Raw genomic sequence first — 16,265 nt, 5'->3', positions numbered from 1 at the left:
GCGAAGCGGCGGGAGCGGCCGCCCCGAGCGCCGGGTGACCGCGGCCGCGTCCCCGGCCTGAGTGCGGCGCGGAGCGCGTGTGGGTTCTCTTGGTTCGGTTTGTTTTGGTTTGGGGTTTTTCCCAGGCAGCAGGAACTGTGGAGATGAAGACGGTCGGTGTTAYGCTGTCACACGGTTAGAAGGGTCCCTGTGGCGAGGAGAGAGCGAGAACGGGTAGAAACAGCGGGTGGGGGAGTCGAGCGAGGYGAAGCAGGCTGGTGTGAGGAGGGGGTATCGGTTCCTCCTGTCTCCTAGTGCGCGCTGAGAGCGCCTAATCTGCCTGCCGTGTCCCGAGGTGCTGCAGGTACGGAGTGGGGGGTGGTCCTGGTGCCGGGTAACTTGTCAGCTTTCCTCTTTCCTCCTGGTCTCCTCTCAGCTCTGCATTTCTCTGTCTCATTCACCTGTTACATCCTGTCAACCTAGATTGTGAGCTTTGTGGGACACAAACTTATCTGCACAGCTGTCAGTTACACRGTGCTGTAAAAAGATAACTTTTGCTTACATTGGTGCTGGAAGGTGATGACTTTTCGTATTTGACTTACCATTCATTGTGCTAAGGTCCACAGATCTACCACAACAGGTTTTTCATTATGAGGCAGAAACAAACCTTGGATCGCAGGCAAGAGAGAAATACTTTGTCCCATGTCATTTCTTCTTCTCCTTCTTCTTCTTCTTTTTTTCCCCCCTTTTAAAAGAATTTCTAACAGTCCCCCCCCCCCCGACCTCCCCTCCAAGGTTTTTTTTGAGGGAGTCTTCAATACTGAGTCACATTGCTGACTAACCATTTGGCTCACTTGTGTGTCAGACATTTTCTGGATAGAACTGCAGATTATGATTGTATATAGGGAATAYTGAGCAGCAAAGCTGTGGGCACTTCCTGAGGTATTTGGAGTATCTCCCAGGTGTTAGGGAGAAGTCTGTATTTGAGGAAAGATGGAAGAAAAAGGAAAGAGCTGTCTTTTACTTCCTTTAGTGATTGGTGAGCTTGGCCTGTGGGATAAGGGCATCTTAATCAAGACATAAACCTTCTGTCAAAGTAGGAACAGAAAAATTCTCTTCCATTCCCATGAGGGAAACAATTCTGTTTTGAAGATTTCAGTTAAGTATCACTGAGCTCAACTCTTGTTTCCTTTGGGTTGTGGAAAGAAGGCATTGGGCACAACACATATTGTGCTAGGACCAGCTGGAACGTGGCCTTGCTGCACTTCTGTACTRTGGCACCAATAGCACGTTTACCAGAAGACTCCTGCTATTGGAAAACTTGCAGAGCAGACAGTCTGTGTGACTTCTGAGGTTTTCCATTTTTGAAGTATAGTATTGAGTTCAGTAATACTTCTTTATCATATCTGCTTATACACATGCATCACTCTTCACAGAGGAAGGCTGACTGTTGGAAAAGGAAAGTAGGGGATAAAATATTACCCAGCCTCACTCCTGGAAAAAGGGCAATAAAACCAAACGAGAGCCTCTAGTAAGGCAAAATATGGGACATTCTGGAATTGTTCAGGACCTCTGTAGCTGCCTGAGGTAACCTACAACTGCTCATACTCTGAATGGATGCGAGGAGAAGTACTGTAGCAGGGAACTATATGTTCTGTAGCCTAACTTTTTTTTTTTTTTTTTTTTTTTTTTAAAAAAAAAGGGGGGGGGAGGCAGGAAGCTTTATCACTGAATTGCCATGTCCTGGCCGTTTGCCTTGGGTTACTGCCATTCCAGTTACTGCTGCAGCAGCTCTCTGGGCCTTGTCAGCATGTTCGCCCTACCAGCTGGCTGTGCAACGAGGAGGCAGATGGTACGCAGAAGAATCAGCATGCAGCTGCAGAAGTAAGGAACACGAGTTTGCTGTCTTATCCTCATAGCACATATGTAGGAAGAATCATGTTTCCAGCACATCAGAGTGCATTTGATTACTATTATTTCTCTTCAGATGTCTTTTCAAAGCAAGATATTTTCTCTGGGAATAGTCCTCATAATTGTCAGAGCACTCGTTCTCTGGTAAACAGAATGAATGTGTTTTGTTGCTGTTGTTTTTTAAATATTAGATCCAATCTTTAGAAGTGGTGATGACCTTGACCACAAAAGTCATGTCTCTTGTAGTTAGATCTGGTTTGTGATTGTACACTTATCAAGACTGACATTTTTAAAAATTTGAAATACTGCATTTGGGGTCTCTAACTGTTGCTGTTTTTCACAGATCATCTTCCCATTTGTCCAGGGAAGAATGTAGAATATAATGTGCTTTGAATGAGTTGAAGAAGGATCCTGCTTTCTGCTCTGTAGCTGCTGTGAAAGTTTCATTGCAACMGATCTGTGGGTCTTTGCGTTGTCGATAGGAAAGCTTATCTGATTTTATGTAATTCTTTTTTCCCTCTAAGTAATAAAGTTCACAGATCTGACTATCTTGAAGATAAATGTGTGTTTCAGAACTGAAATGAAACCTGACATTCAAAGATCATTTTGTTTTGTTGGGGGAAATGGTTCTGCTTGCCTGCAGTAGAATATAGTACTTTCTTTTCCTCACAGTGTAATAATTTGGAATGCAGAATGACAGTCTCTTTGCTGTGGAAATTGTCTCAGTTGGAAGGAACCTCATCTTAGGAGGGAACTCGTGTGAATACTTCCTGCTGTGAGGTATAGGTCTACATGTAGGCTGCAAACAGGTTGAAAATGTTAGGTCTAATATTATACGTTAGCAGAAGTATGATTTAATAACCAAGTTCAATGTGGTTATTGCAGTTAGAAGCTGTATTTGCAGTAAATGTTGGTTTGACAGATAGGAGTAACGCTTAAATCAGAAGAGGCCATCCATGTTACGGCAGATCTTATGGATTTTTCTATTAAAAGTGAGATGGATTAGTTTAGCACTGGTTTTGCAGGTTTTGATCTATGACTTCCTGCTTCAGACAACATACTTCTTTTTGTGGAGCATAGGAAATTTCCTGTAAGACAAAATTACTTGGTTTTTTTTGAACATCATAAAGAAAATCTTAAGGTAATAAAAAAGATACAGAAATCAAGCTTAAAAAGTGARTTAATGTATATACACTGTCAAGCTTTAAGTGTCCTGTTTGGGGAGGGCAAAGGCTAACTAAGACAGTGTACAGAGAAGGGTAGGGCCAAAACTTCCCAGCATGTTTAAGGGGAAATGTTTATTTAGTGAGAAGTAGAAGTTAATGGAGAGATGAAGAGAACAGTRTCAGAGAACTAGAAATCTATTTCTCATTTTGAACAGGCCGTAACTGGTGTCCACAGGATGAGAGAATTGAAGGGATTTCAAAACTCTGCTGCAGAGACRAGTTGTGTTATATACATGTAGAAACCTCTCTAGGATGTAAATAAAAGATATTAGGCGAGTAGCAGACTGMTTGCTAAACCAGATGATTGACAAGAGAGTAGGTGTTTCCCAGCGTGTAAGGTCTTCTAGTTTGTTTTAAGGTTTTTAAAAAATAAAGGGAAATGTACTTCTTGAAATGAGCTGGAAGAAGTTATAGAAGTTATATCCTGCCTCTTCCTCAAGAAAGAGGAGCAGTCTTGGCTGGTAGATCCTAGCACGACTATGAGACAGACATGGTTAATTGGTTTAAATCAAGACTTGCTACTTGCTGATTTAAATCATGATTAAAATAGGTGATTTAAATGATTCTTTAAGCCTTGTTTTGCATTTGATATTTTCCTGAGAGCAGGATTTCTAATTGGTTAGGTTAATTCATTACTACTTCTTGCTAAACAGGATGATACAGTGTATCTACTTACATTTATTTCTGCTATTTTATCACAATAAAAGTTTACATTAGAAAATGGTCATTTATATTTACCAGATGAATAATATTTTCTTTGACTGGTGCAAAGCTGCATTTAAATAAAAAGTCAAATTACAGATTTGCAAAAATGACTTTTTATAGTTGAACTATGATAAAGCACTAGCTATGTAAGAGAAAATATGTGCACTGGAGAGTGTGCCATTAAAACTAATTGATTTATTTTAACCAGGCAGTGTTATCTGTACTTAACAAAATGAACGGATTGTTTTTGGTCATCATGTCCTTCCAGATCTTCGAATAAGCATAACTCATCCTTGCTTGTCTTGTTTTTTCTTCATAGATGGGAAGAGAGAAACAAATCCCCCGCACAACATTTTGTCTTTTTTTCAACTTTCAACTTCAAGCAAACCGAACTAAATAATTGAACTGAAGAAACTAGTCTTTCTGCCCTATTAAGAGAGATGTGATTAATATTTCAATGAATTCTGATTCCATGGATTCATGACTTCCTTGAGTTTAGCAGTTATGTTCTTTAAACATTCCCCAGCAACCATGTACTACTKGGATAGGGATTTTTGTTTGTTTATTTAAACAATCATTTTAGGCCCTGCCATAAATTGCCTTAGAAAATAAGTTTAGTGAGGGTAATTTTGAAGTGTGTAAAAATCCTATTTAAATAAAAACATTTAGAAATTAAATAGACTATTTAAGGTGCTTGTGAAATGAGGCAGGCTTCAGAAATGGCTCCATACTGTATCTGTGTAGCCAGGGACATATGTGCAGAAATGTGCCAGCCCCGACAGGAGTCTGCGTACTCTGCAAGCGAGTTTTACTGTTTTACAAAGGCAGCCTGGCAGATGTGCACACGCAGCGGCTTTTGGAGCACCTGCCTGCAGGCACCCGCGTACAAGTGTTTGTGGGCCTGTGAAGTTGTACTGGAACAGTCTTGGAGACTTGCTGTGATTGTGCTTGCCTTGACATGTGTGTGCACGTGCACACATGTGAGCACGTACATGCTCACCCTCACGCTATCCTGTGGCCAGTATGCCTCAGCTCGCACGAGTACTGCCAGCGAGGCCGGGCATCTTATGTGACTGTGCTTGGAGAGCGAAAGAAGCTGTTGTCCTCCCTTCAAATACAAACTCTGTGATTTCAGTCTTCWGCTGGTTGACCGCTTTCCACCCTTGGCCATTGTCTTTAGGGGAGGAATAATATTTTGGTCTCTGTGAAAGGGCCAGGAGGAAGTCAAGCAGATAGCTTCTGCCTTTATRACAGGTGAGGGACACAGACTTGGGCATCTGCAGGGTCTGGATAGGAAGCCCTAAGGYTGTGATTTGGGGGCTTGCCCATATGGCACACTGATGGGCAAAGCTGCACTGCTAGATCTTTAAGGAAGGTGCCAGATCCCCTTCCTCAGCAAAAGAGGAGTGAACTCTTGTTGGGAGGAGTGTTTTAAAATAGAAAATAGCRATGAGCTTGAATCATATAATGTAGTTCCTGTTATTTAAGTGCCTCTGAGAAGAGGAGGATAACCTTCCTGGGTTTTCTGGGACTGAAGAAAAAATTTCCCTTGCTCTCCAGAAAATTGCCAAGTTGCTATTTGTTCTCCTAGAAATAGACCATGAGTGGAGAAAACCAAAAAAACTTTGCTTAAGGAAAACATGAATTGCTCCCCCACTTACCTGCACTTTGAGGGTACTCTGTCATGCTACTACTTGCAGCAGGTTGGGGATGAAGGCTCAGCAGAATACAATAAGCGACCCTGAAGACTTTGTCCTCCCTTGTTTTAGTTGTCTCCAACTGGTACTCCATGATACTTGCTCTGGGTGGTGCCTTTTGCAGTGTCCCAGAAGCAGCAGGCCATCCCCACCCTTCTCCCTTGATACAAGGATCAGAATAGGAAATCCAGATACCTGTTGGCTTATCTCCACTGCCTGCCCACACAGTCATGCATGTGCTCACATTTTCCAGCACTGATCTTGTGTTTGCAGTTAATTCTGAGAAGTCAGGTGCCGAGCTCTCTGACARTATAACGTTTTACAACTCCTACTTGCTTCATACAGACCTTGCCAGAGCATTAGTCTTTGCAGAACTGTTGGCTCATGATTCTTCTGTGGATCATGTATGAATTCTGCTACTGGTTTCCTTCTCCTTGTGGCAAGATTGCTCAGGAGTTGGGAAGGGACCGGGTTCCTAGCAGTATGTTGCTTATGACAAACCTTGGAAATCTCGTAACTATTTTTTTTTCTTCTGTTAGAGCTTTTGTGCAGACTTTCCTAATCTGTTCTCGACTGTGCTGTTTGCAGATGCAAATGCAAAAAAGCATTTGTCTGTTAGCACCTTAGATCTCTTTGTGCCTTGTGGGAGCKCTTTTCTGGATAGATAAGGGTGAGGTGTCCTGGGTGCTTGGAGATAACCTGTGGGAGTTGGAGGCTCTGCTTTCCCATCTGGTGGGTGTGCCGTGAGTGCAGCCATTTCACTGGCTGGCGTTTGAGCAGTGGACTCTGTCTGGCTCTGGACTGTTTTCCAGCTGAGCATTTGTGGTGATGTCAGGCAGTGTGAGAAGGGAACATGACTTGGCAGGACAAAGTCTGCAGAAAGTTCAGCTCCACACTTGGACCAGAGCCTTGGAGGGAATGAGCTCTGCACACGCACATTCTGCTGCACAGACTGTCACACGCCCTCTCACATGCTCCCTTCCTGTCACACAGATCCTCTTTCTCTCATTCTCAGACCTTTAACCCTCCCCTCCTGGCTTTCATTGTGTTGATTTACACAAAACCAAAAAAATCCCTCCTCCTTATTCTTCTGTTATTGTACCTTTTAAATGTTTTTTAGTTGGAATGACCCCCAGAGCAGAAATGGACAGACCATGCAGGCCAGAATCCAGAGCAGTAAAGTCAAAAGCAGRGTAAGTTTACCTTGCACGGAGCTCTTGGTAGTCTTTTCTTCTGACCCGTACCCCTACTGCTATGCTAGTCGTTTCCTGGCAATGCTTCTAATCTCTCTTCTTGCTCTCCTGCAATCTTCTTGCTCTCCTAGTTTTGGATACATAAKTCCACTGCTGCAGGATGGGAATCATTGCTTCTCCGATTGCTCTATGAGCAGTGTTAATGAAACCTGCCAAAATAAGTTTCAGGTAGTGGWTGTGTGAGGAATAGACTAAAATGTGGACAAGTTGGGCTTATTTTCTTTGAAGCAATTTAAAACCCATGTTCAGTATCAATCTGATTTATTYTTTATGTAGGTATTTCTGCAGTATTGTCATTTCTTTGTAACCTCTGTGCTACATCTAGGGATGATCTTTCTATGAATGGGAATTGGTACTTTTCCCCTACTGCCCTTAAGGGAATCTTAATGAGTTTCCTGCCTGTTTTGCAATCCAGTACTGAATTTCTCTCTTGCCTGTGAGCAATAGTATTTGTTTTGATTGATGATTTTAGGTGGGATGGTGCTTGGATACTAAGTGCTATGTAGATCCATTATAAAAAGGCTGTTTCCCAGAAACAACCCTGTTTCAGTTATGGTGATAAGCAGTGTACTGATAAAAGTACTTTTGGGTAGGAGGATAAGAGGATCAGAAAAATGAGTAAACAGCCCTGTCCTCTCCTTTATTTTACTCTTTCCTCTTTTGCCTCCTGTTCTACATGCTCTTTTATTTCAYAGATGCTAGAAGATGGGAGGAGACCAGTTCAAAAGAGAAGGTGGTCTAGATGAGGATCTAGGAGCTGAGGACTTCTAAGTTCTCYTTCTGACTCTGTGATTCATCTTACAGCTTTGGGGATGCTACCTGCCCTTTGACCTCATGTCTCCCTGTTTTTTTTAAGACAGACACTGCTATTTCTTATTACTGTTCTCTCTTTTATTAGTAGTTGGATACTGACAGTGGACTGGGCTGTGCTCCTGCTCAGAGGAGTCCACAGCAGTTTGTAATGCCAGTGTTGAACAGGGAGACTGAGACAACCTGGAGAGCTGAGACAACCTGGAGAGCTGAGCAGATTTTTTTTTCATGTTTGCTACCTGCTGAAAGCACTTGGCTGGCATAGGCACAGGTCATGAAATTTTATTCCCTAACTTTGTAGAGTTTAGTGGAGGTTAAACTATTTCTAAGGAGGCCATCAGGTAAACAGTAGTTTGTATTATTATGTAGTTTTACTGTTTTCCACATAGAGCCATGCAGGACAAAAACCTGCAGTGCTATTTCTGTAGGTATAATATAGTGGATTCCCCTGTTGGCCAKGGACAGGGTTTGGCCCTTTTCCCTGGCATCTTCCCTGTCAGGATGTTACTTTGGATAGCCGTCCAATCCACCACGAGTCAGGCTTGTATTCCTTGAAGCCAGGATGTAACATCTGTAGGGCTGAGGGCCGTAAAGAAGGAATGTAGGATCTGAGATAGGGTTTCCTTGTATTCTGTGCCCATGGTTCTTCACAGTGATTGAAGGGAGAGACTTCACTGACTCTTCTGTGAAAGCCTCRTCTTAAAAACAGCCTTTTTGCCCCTTGCCAGTTACTACCATTACCTCCTGTATAGATGACGCTGATGGGTATTTCCTGTCTCTTTTCATCTGTGCTCTCTGAGAAGACTAAGGAAACTCTGGGTCTTAATATAGTTATTGAGAAGGATGGCTGGCTGTTGCATTTTGGCCAGCTATGTATAATCATGTAGTACAAGGTACTGATGACTGAATGAAGCTAGAGGAAAAAAAAACTAGAAAGAAACAGCTTCTCCAGGCATGTTTTCTGTGCTGCCATACAGTGGCATTTATAAGGAAGCTAAGGTGGAGTCAGTTCTCACTTTCAGCTTTAAAGTAGGATGTGATGAGCTGTCACTGTACTTAGGATATGTAAGGGCAGATCAGCAGCAGGACTAGTGAACATCTTAACTTCATTTTTGCAGGCTAGGGTCTTAACTGATTAGTAGATTATTCCACAGCAGAGATTTTTCTAGATTACTTGAAAGTTTTTTCATATGTGGGTGTTTTTTTGATCTGGCAGTGTGGTTAGGAGCGTGAAAGCATTGCACCATCGGCCAGCAGGGGTGCCATAGGGAAAAAAACAAACCAAAACCACCTTTGCATAGATACAGTTAGATGTGCAAAGGAAAAAAATAAAGAAGTYTTACTGGTCAGATAGCTTAATTTCCCCAAATTATGTGAGTGGTTCAGGTGAACGAATGCTGTTGCCATTGTGCAGTGTGTTCCTGTAGGGWGAGTTTGCTATTACAGCTAATGCTAACAAACATATTCTTCTATAGACAAGGCTCCAGACTGGTTCCCCTCCTCTCACCTTCTTCCCGTGGAGCTGTGCTGAGCTGCCCTTTGCCTCTCTGTTAGGAGGAAAGGGCAGCTGCTCTGCAATGTGTGTTTCATCTTCCTGGGAGGAGCACAGACAGGATTTTTCCTGTTCAGAGCCCCAGTTGTGCTTCCTGCCATCCAAAGGTTGGTGCTGATAGCAGTGTCGAGCTAGTAATGAGCTAGATTCAGAGCTAAATGTTAGAGATTACTGCGTTTCAGCTACAAATGGCAAGTTCTGCTCATACTCTTCCCCACAGGTGCTGCAGGAGTCGATGTTGCTCAGAAGTGGTTGAGCTCTGTCTGTTCCCCATGTCAGGGCTCTGTCTTCTCAGCTGAACTTGCTGGACAGAGATGATGAAGGATGATTTGTCGTTCTATAAGATACCTTGGAGGGTGGACGGGCGATGCTATTGTCATAACGTCTTCCTTACTGTATCCCAGAGCATGCCTTAGTTTTTTCTATTCCTGARGTGGTTTGAGCCTCCAGCTAACCTAGAGCAAAAACTGAGGTGACAGTGCAGTAGAAAGCCTAGGGAAAGTAGGAGAGACTTGTTACCCAGGCCTGGCTTGTGCTGCCCTCCCAAGTCCAGAAGACCTTGTGTTGATGGCTTTTAGAGGAATTTCGTGTCGACAAGGTGACCACCTCAGTCTGGGCCTCACCTTTTATTCATTCATTCTTAATTAATTAACTGGTAAGAAGTCTGTCCTCTTTTACATTCTGTTCTCCCTCCCTCCCTTTGTCAAAGGGACTGATACTTCCATGCAAACAGGAAAAGAGGCAGAGGGAGCCCTGTGTGYAGTGTGAGTGAACTCTAGTAACCTCTTCTCCTTTCTCCTCCTTTCAGTTGCAGGACCAAGGACATCTGGCAGTCCAGAGAGAGGGAGGGAGGAAATAGAAAGGCACAGCCCATTTCAGGATCTTACGTGCCCTGAAAGCAGTCACATGCATACTCCCTTTTCCCCTTGCTCCTTGAATTGCCACGGCACCCTTTGATCRGGCAGAAATCAAGAGACGAGGGCAAAGGCAAAACCTCAGCCTTTGTCAGAGACAGATAACTGAGGGGAGAGGGAGAATTTGCTGCTGGATGAGGCATGTGAACAGAAGAAGCAATTTCTTTTTGCAAAACAGTTCCTATTGGAGTAAGGAGTTCCTTTGCAGAGCTTATAGGTTCTTTGGTGGGATTGGAGTCAGCACTTTCTGTCTTCATCTGATAGGCAATCTGGAATGGACTGTTCCCAAAACAGAGGGATATCCGCAGGCTTTCTAGAAAGGAAACAAATCCTATGCTGTGATCACAGACAAGGAATGAGTCTGCTTTTTGATGTGGTAGAAAGCAAATATTCTTTGACTGATTCTGCCCTGGATTATTTTATTCTGTTTCATGTAATACAGTTGTGCCTTATGACCATAACTCACTTTGCTAACTAATCTACAGCAGAGAGAAACTTCTGTCCTTGCCTGGGGTAGAATGGAGCTGACTTGGAATTTCTGTTGCTGTTGTTATTCATTTGTAATAGCATAGTCTCCATTTGTCAAGAGTATCTTAGTCATACCAGCTTCAGATTCATAAGTGTCTGCAGACTTCTTTGCATCTTTGTTGTAGTGTAAGTCTGATTTTGGAAGGAAAATTACAGAGGCTGCTGCCCAGTCTCCCAGAGCTCACCATCAGGGTGTTTTTCTGTAATGGCCTGAYTTTCCCCTGCTCAGTTTCTTTCTTTCTCTTAGTTGTACTGTCTTTCAGAATAACACCTTCCCTCTCTTTGTACACCATTTTTATGCCTTYCTGCTTCTCTTCCCTGTATGCTTTCAACCAAGTCACACACACTTCTTTTAGCCTGTTCGGTTGTTAGTCACTTTTACTGCTGTTCTCTGACCACTGCCATAGCATCCGCACCTGAGCAGAGTAGATGTCATACTATATTTTGAGGCCAAGCAAAAGCCAAGGCACAGCCAAAAGAAGTCTTCACAATAAAAGTTGGATGCTGCAGTGAGAACCCAGGCAAGCTCAGGGAGGCAGCAGTCCAAAGGAAGAAGTAGAAGCATGGGCAAAGACCATGTCAAAACTCAGCAGTGTCACRTGTAGTGTGGGAGATGGCCAGCAGTGGGAATAAGGGCCAGGGTAGGAGGAGGGGAGCTCTAAAACTCACAGCTAGAGAGGCAGAAGTGGGAGCAGGCCCCTTAATTTGGAGGCAAGAGACCAAAACACGGCTGCCTATTCCCGAGGAGCAGGCTGCAGAGTCAGAGGTGACTGGCAGGACTCTTCCGCATGGTTGGGGGAGGTGGTCACAGCTTGTGAGGCTCACAGGCCAGCCCTGTGTGCTTAGGCAACTGGTTGTGGTCAGTTGAAGCTTAGTTTGATAGCAGAGAATGAAAGCAAACAGGAGGCTGCAACTTTTTTTTTGTCAGCTTGAGACTGATAGTGGCTTGTGGAAGTCTTTATGCTTCTGAGAGATTAAAATGGATTATGTGATTCCAAACAGGGTCTCTGCACTTCTGTGCCCCAGCCATAAATCCCTCCATACACAGAGCTAGTCTCTGTTCCTTGAGAGTTACAGAGCAGGTTTTTTTCTTCCTTTTTTTAGTAAACATACAGGTTGAAATTACTGTTTATGTCCTTGCACACCTTGTGTTTTCATGTTTTGTCCCTCTCATTGACACTCTGGAGCTGATTATATTTTCTCACAAGTTTTAACTGTTTTCACATGCAATCTCATTTTTTTTTCCTAAGTGACATATTTACATAGGCTTATTTTTCTGCCCTGAAAGATACAAGTGGCTTTTTTGACCTTAGCATAATTAAAGCCTATCATTTTCATACTTTCACCCTCTAACACTAGTATCTTCAGCATTTCCTGAGAAATGTGATGATGCAGGGCGCAAGAAGAAGGAATGAACCCACATGAAATGGGAGTAACCTTTTGTTTCTCTGAAACAACTGCAGTGTAGAACTGAGTTCTTGGGGGAAGTTTGTGAAAATATTCTGGTTACTGTGCCTTATAAGGTGTAGGGAARAGCACTGAGTCACAAAATACCAGTCAGTCCTTATGAAAGAATTGGAATGGTGATGTATCCTGARCATGCTTTATTCTTTGCTAGTGCCCTAGGGTCCTGTGATATGTCAGTCCTTCAACCCATTTTCTTCTCAGGCATTTAGATCTGCAGTCAGTTTTTGTTACATGAACCAGCATCACTTGTACGCACGTTGTGTGTTTAGATTTCAGTGGAGACACTTATGCAATGTTTTAACCCCAGCTTTCAGAGGTAGGTTCAGATTGGATGCTCCTGTGTGTATTGTGTGCTAGAACATATTCAGATGCCAAAATGCAAAAGGATTTCTCTGCTTTAAGTATCTCTGAAGGACAGCCCTTCTTTTCAGATGCATTTGTTTGTTGACCGTGAGTTTGTTAGGCCTGTACACAAAGGCACAGTGCCATTGACAGAGATGTTGACRCGTGAGCACAGTCATGTTAACACGTGTACACACATGCAAACTGTCTTCTGATGCAGACAGGCTGCAAAGTGCTTCAGCTGGAGCTGGAATAGGAGTCTGAACAGAGGATACAGGATGAGACAAGGCCATTGCTAGAGGAGATGGGGAAGGTTTCTGGGCAGTTAGCATGAGCTGCAAGAGCCAGGACTGCTGCCTTGAGTCTCTGTTACAGTATTTTYTGTTGTAAGAGTGCTGATCTTGAGACCGTTGATCTCTGGGTTGTTCAGTTGCTTCAGAAAAGGAAGAGGGAGGAAAGAAAAGGAGTGGGGAGAAGYTGATGGCAACAATTTTCAGAAGTACTCAGTGTCTCATTTGAGATGTGAGTGACAAAGGCTGGCTGAGAATTGCTTTCCTCAGCCTTTCATCTATATTTGTTTCCTCATTACAGTCTGTCTACTCACCAGCTTCCTCTGTTCTAGATGCTGCATTTGAGAGAAGAGATTGCCCCATCTTTTGTCATCTGGCCAGCTCTGGTTTCTAAAACTTACAGTGAGAGTTGAGACAGGCAGTAGAGGCAGCACAGCAGATTATATCAAGACGACAGCGTTCCCTCTTGCAGATACAGCTTGCAGTATCCTTCTACCTCTTCAWCTGGAAATGTGGTGCAAATAGGGACAGGTAAACCTCTAATAATGTGATTGTTAATACAGAACCCAAGATTTTTGTCCATTTGAAAACATCTCTCCTAAATCACTGTGCAAACTGACCCCTGGTCTAGTCATACAGCCTCTCATCTGTATGCCTCTGGGGAAAATACTAGTTTAGTTTTCTTACATAGCACTAAACTGCTGCTGTTTGCAGTTAGGTCAGTTGTCCACAACCTGAAACTGTTACTGGATCCGCAAAACTAAAAAGTGCTGTGTCTTAGGAAAGGCCTCAAGGCATCTCTGCTCTAAGCTGTTCCATTCTGTTTTGGGAAGGTTAAAGGCTGGTGCATGAAGTAGGAACATGTAGGTTGATTTCACAGCACGAGGATAGTGGCTGATATGCCTTACCCCTTCCATGCCCTGGGTGTGTGCACATATTTAAATTCCCCTCTCTATTGGTAACTGCAGACAAGTCAGACATAGCACTTCCTAGTCTGTAGTCTYTTCCTTAGAAACTCCTCTTTGGGCTCCAGATGTCCTTCTGACAGCAAGTTTCACTCTTGCAATGTCAGTTGTGGTTGTGTGTGGATGACAGTTTTGAAATCCCATCAGCCTGTACCTTCCCCCTCTTTACTTTCCAGAATACATCACAGCTTGTGGTTGGGCTGCAATAGGACTGGGTCACTGACTGACTGGGAGGCAGCAGGGCCTGAGCACCATCATTCAGTCTCTCAGCTTGAGATTCAAACTCGTGCTTTGAAAAAGCACTGCAGTACTGCTGGTAGTGTTTCATTCTTCAGAGTAATTAATGTCTGAGTGAGTCTTTTGCGTGGTTTAAAGGAATGTGGAGATGCACTCAGTCAGTATGTGTAGCTTTGTGTTTCATGCTCAGACATGCCCAGAGACATCTGAGATCTGCATCAGTAAGGAGCCTACGTGGGATAAAGAAAAAGCAGCAGGTTTGAGTTGGTTTCRTTGAAGTTCCTATCTCCAGCTGTCACTCTGTACCTCTCTGAGGTCTTCAGTTGCTGCAGGATTTACCATGAAGATATTTTTTTAAAGTCAGTTTTGATATCCACACTGTTCCTTTGAGAAGTGGGAATCTCTCTGAATTTGTTGCAATTCAGACCTGTTAGGTTGCAGTCTTCCACATTAGAATTTCTTGCTTTCTGCCAGTTTGATTTTTCACATTTGTTACCATCGCATTTATCCTGGACAGTCTGTTCTTCAGCGATTCAGTGCCTGTGTGCACCAAAGGGAAGAGGGTCTGAATTCCTGGCACTGTCCATATTCCAGTCTGAGGCTGTGTTCACAAAGGTCATGTGAATTAATACACCCTGCGATTTTAACACCTGCATCTATTATCTGCCACAGTATAATGGTATATGGCAGGAGCCCAGCAGGCTCAACTGTATGACTGTATTTATACGTGATGACTGTTGCTCTTGGAGCACTGTGAGGGGGCGGTTTGTGGAAGTATTTCTTTTTTCTTTGCCTTTGGCGTTTTTTTCTGAAAAGTTGCACTGTCTAGTCTAAGTACAGAAGGGAAAAGGAGGCTTGGGCTGTGGTCTTCTGCCTCTTCCCGGTAAGCACTGTGGGGTGTGATGTATACCCTGGGCACATGATGCTTTTGTAGTGGGGCTGCTGCCCAGCCTTTTGYCCCCTTCTCTCTTTCAGAGAGTGACAGGCTTCCAGTCCTGAGCTCAATGGGTCAAGTTAAACTGGTACAGGCCTTTAACGYAGATGCTTTTTAAATCAGTTAATCCCTTTAGTTTGCATTGGTAAATCACTGAATTAAGATCAACTGATTTAAATGTGTCCAATCAGATCAAGCATGTTTACATTAGCAGCATGAATCAGTTTAACTACAGTCCATACAGTCAAACCAGTAAGCATTTATTTTGTGCAAGTAGGATTTTTTGGAAAAAAAGTGATTGGATTCACTTTCCAGATTCAGGTTCTGTAGTGGATTAGTGCTACATAATAGAGATGAATTTTTAGTGCGAGTTTCTGGTTCCAGAAAAGGGGATCCTCGCATAATTGGTGACAAATCTATTTTCTGAAGGTGGCATAACGGTCATTGCCTGTGGATGTGATGTTGGCTTTAATTTCTTGATATACATCAAGGGAGGATTTGTCATCCTCRTGTTTGATACATCATTGCTCTTTGTCATAGCTTTGACAGCTGCCAGTAATGGGGGAATGTCATGTTTTCATTGTATCAAGATTGTCCTTTAGGATGGTCTGTGGGCTCACAGTACATGCTGCGAGACCTATCACAACTGGCAGCAATGAAGAATTTGTTACTGGAAGCTTCAGCAAAGGCTACCGGTTGTAAAGTCTGGAATTTCCCTCTTGCACACTTGGCGAGGTTAGGGCTGAAGTTTCCTGGTGGGGACTGGTAAGCAGTAATGAAAACTTTGATAAATATTCTGGCAACAAACAGACAGTTTTATATCTGGGTGTGCTTATCTTGTGCCACAGTTTGTTAAAATATTTTGTTTCAAGTCAATAAACTTTGACAAAATAGAGTTAATTGTCCCTCTTGATAAATAAGGAAACAAAATCTTGAGGCTTGCTTGTAATGTGGCTTGTAATAGACTTTGGAGTTAATAGTCTCAGTAGTTAATGTCTTGCCTCATATGCATATGTTTTTCTCCACAGGTGTTTCCTTGCTGACTTTCAGTAGCAGGGAGAAGCTAAAGACCTTGAAGACGCCTGTAGCCTCTTGCTCGTCAGTAACAATGCTGCAGCGATGAGGTTGTAGTGAGCCCTTCCTGCGTGGCCTCCATGGGTCCCACTCAGCTCACCACACAGGATCATGGGAAGCGAGTGGCAAGTGTGTTTGAGATGGAGGAGGAAGGGCTTTCACTCTTCCCTGGCTCAGACAACCCCCCTGAGCATGCAGGTATTGAAAAATTCCTTCTAAATCCATGCAAGCTAAAAGGATTGTTTTCTTTCAGCTGTAAACAGAACCGATATTTAGCAGAATTGTAGAGCGAGTTCTGCTACATTTGAGGCACCCAGGCATAAAAGAAGACAACAGGCACCAGAAACACTTCAAGAGCAGCGTGCAACARAAAAATGAGGT

The 16,265-nt window shown here is 43.2% G+C and overlaps 1 protein-coding gene across 7 annotated transcripts in view; it reads left to right on the top strand.

Moving 5' to 3' along the window:
* Positions 1-16,265, top strand: part of NR1H3 (nuclear receptor subfamily 1 group H member 3) — a 30,754-nt gene that overhangs the window by 3,205 nt on the left and 11,284 nt on the right. Inside the window, exons 1-5 of one of the 7 annotated variants that reach the window (XM_085305947.1) lie at positions 1,686-1,863; positions 2,234-2,670; positions 4,141-6,711; positions 13,007-13,205; positions 15,839-16,082. In XM_085305947.1, coding sequence (XP_085162073.1) covers positions 15,965-16,082 — 118 coding nt within the window. In that variant the 5' untranslated portion in view covers positions 1,686-1,863; positions 2,234-2,670; positions 4,141-6,711; positions 13,007-13,205; positions 15,839-15,964. The other 6 variants (XM_085305954.1, XM_085305980.1, XM_085305970.1 and 3 more) reach the window with 6 other exon arrangements.

The sequence above is a fragment of the Rhea americana genome, unplaced genomic scaffold (assembly GCF_003343005.1).
Source record: "Rhea americana isolate MKP2758 unplaced genomic scaffold, rheAme1 scaffold_102, whole genome shotgun sequence".
Lineage (NCBI taxonomy): Eukaryota > Metazoa > Chordata > Aves > Rheiformes > Rheidae > Rhea > Rhea americana.
Note: the sequence above shows the minus strand (reverse complement) of the source record. Positions and strands in the feature narration are given on the sequence as shown.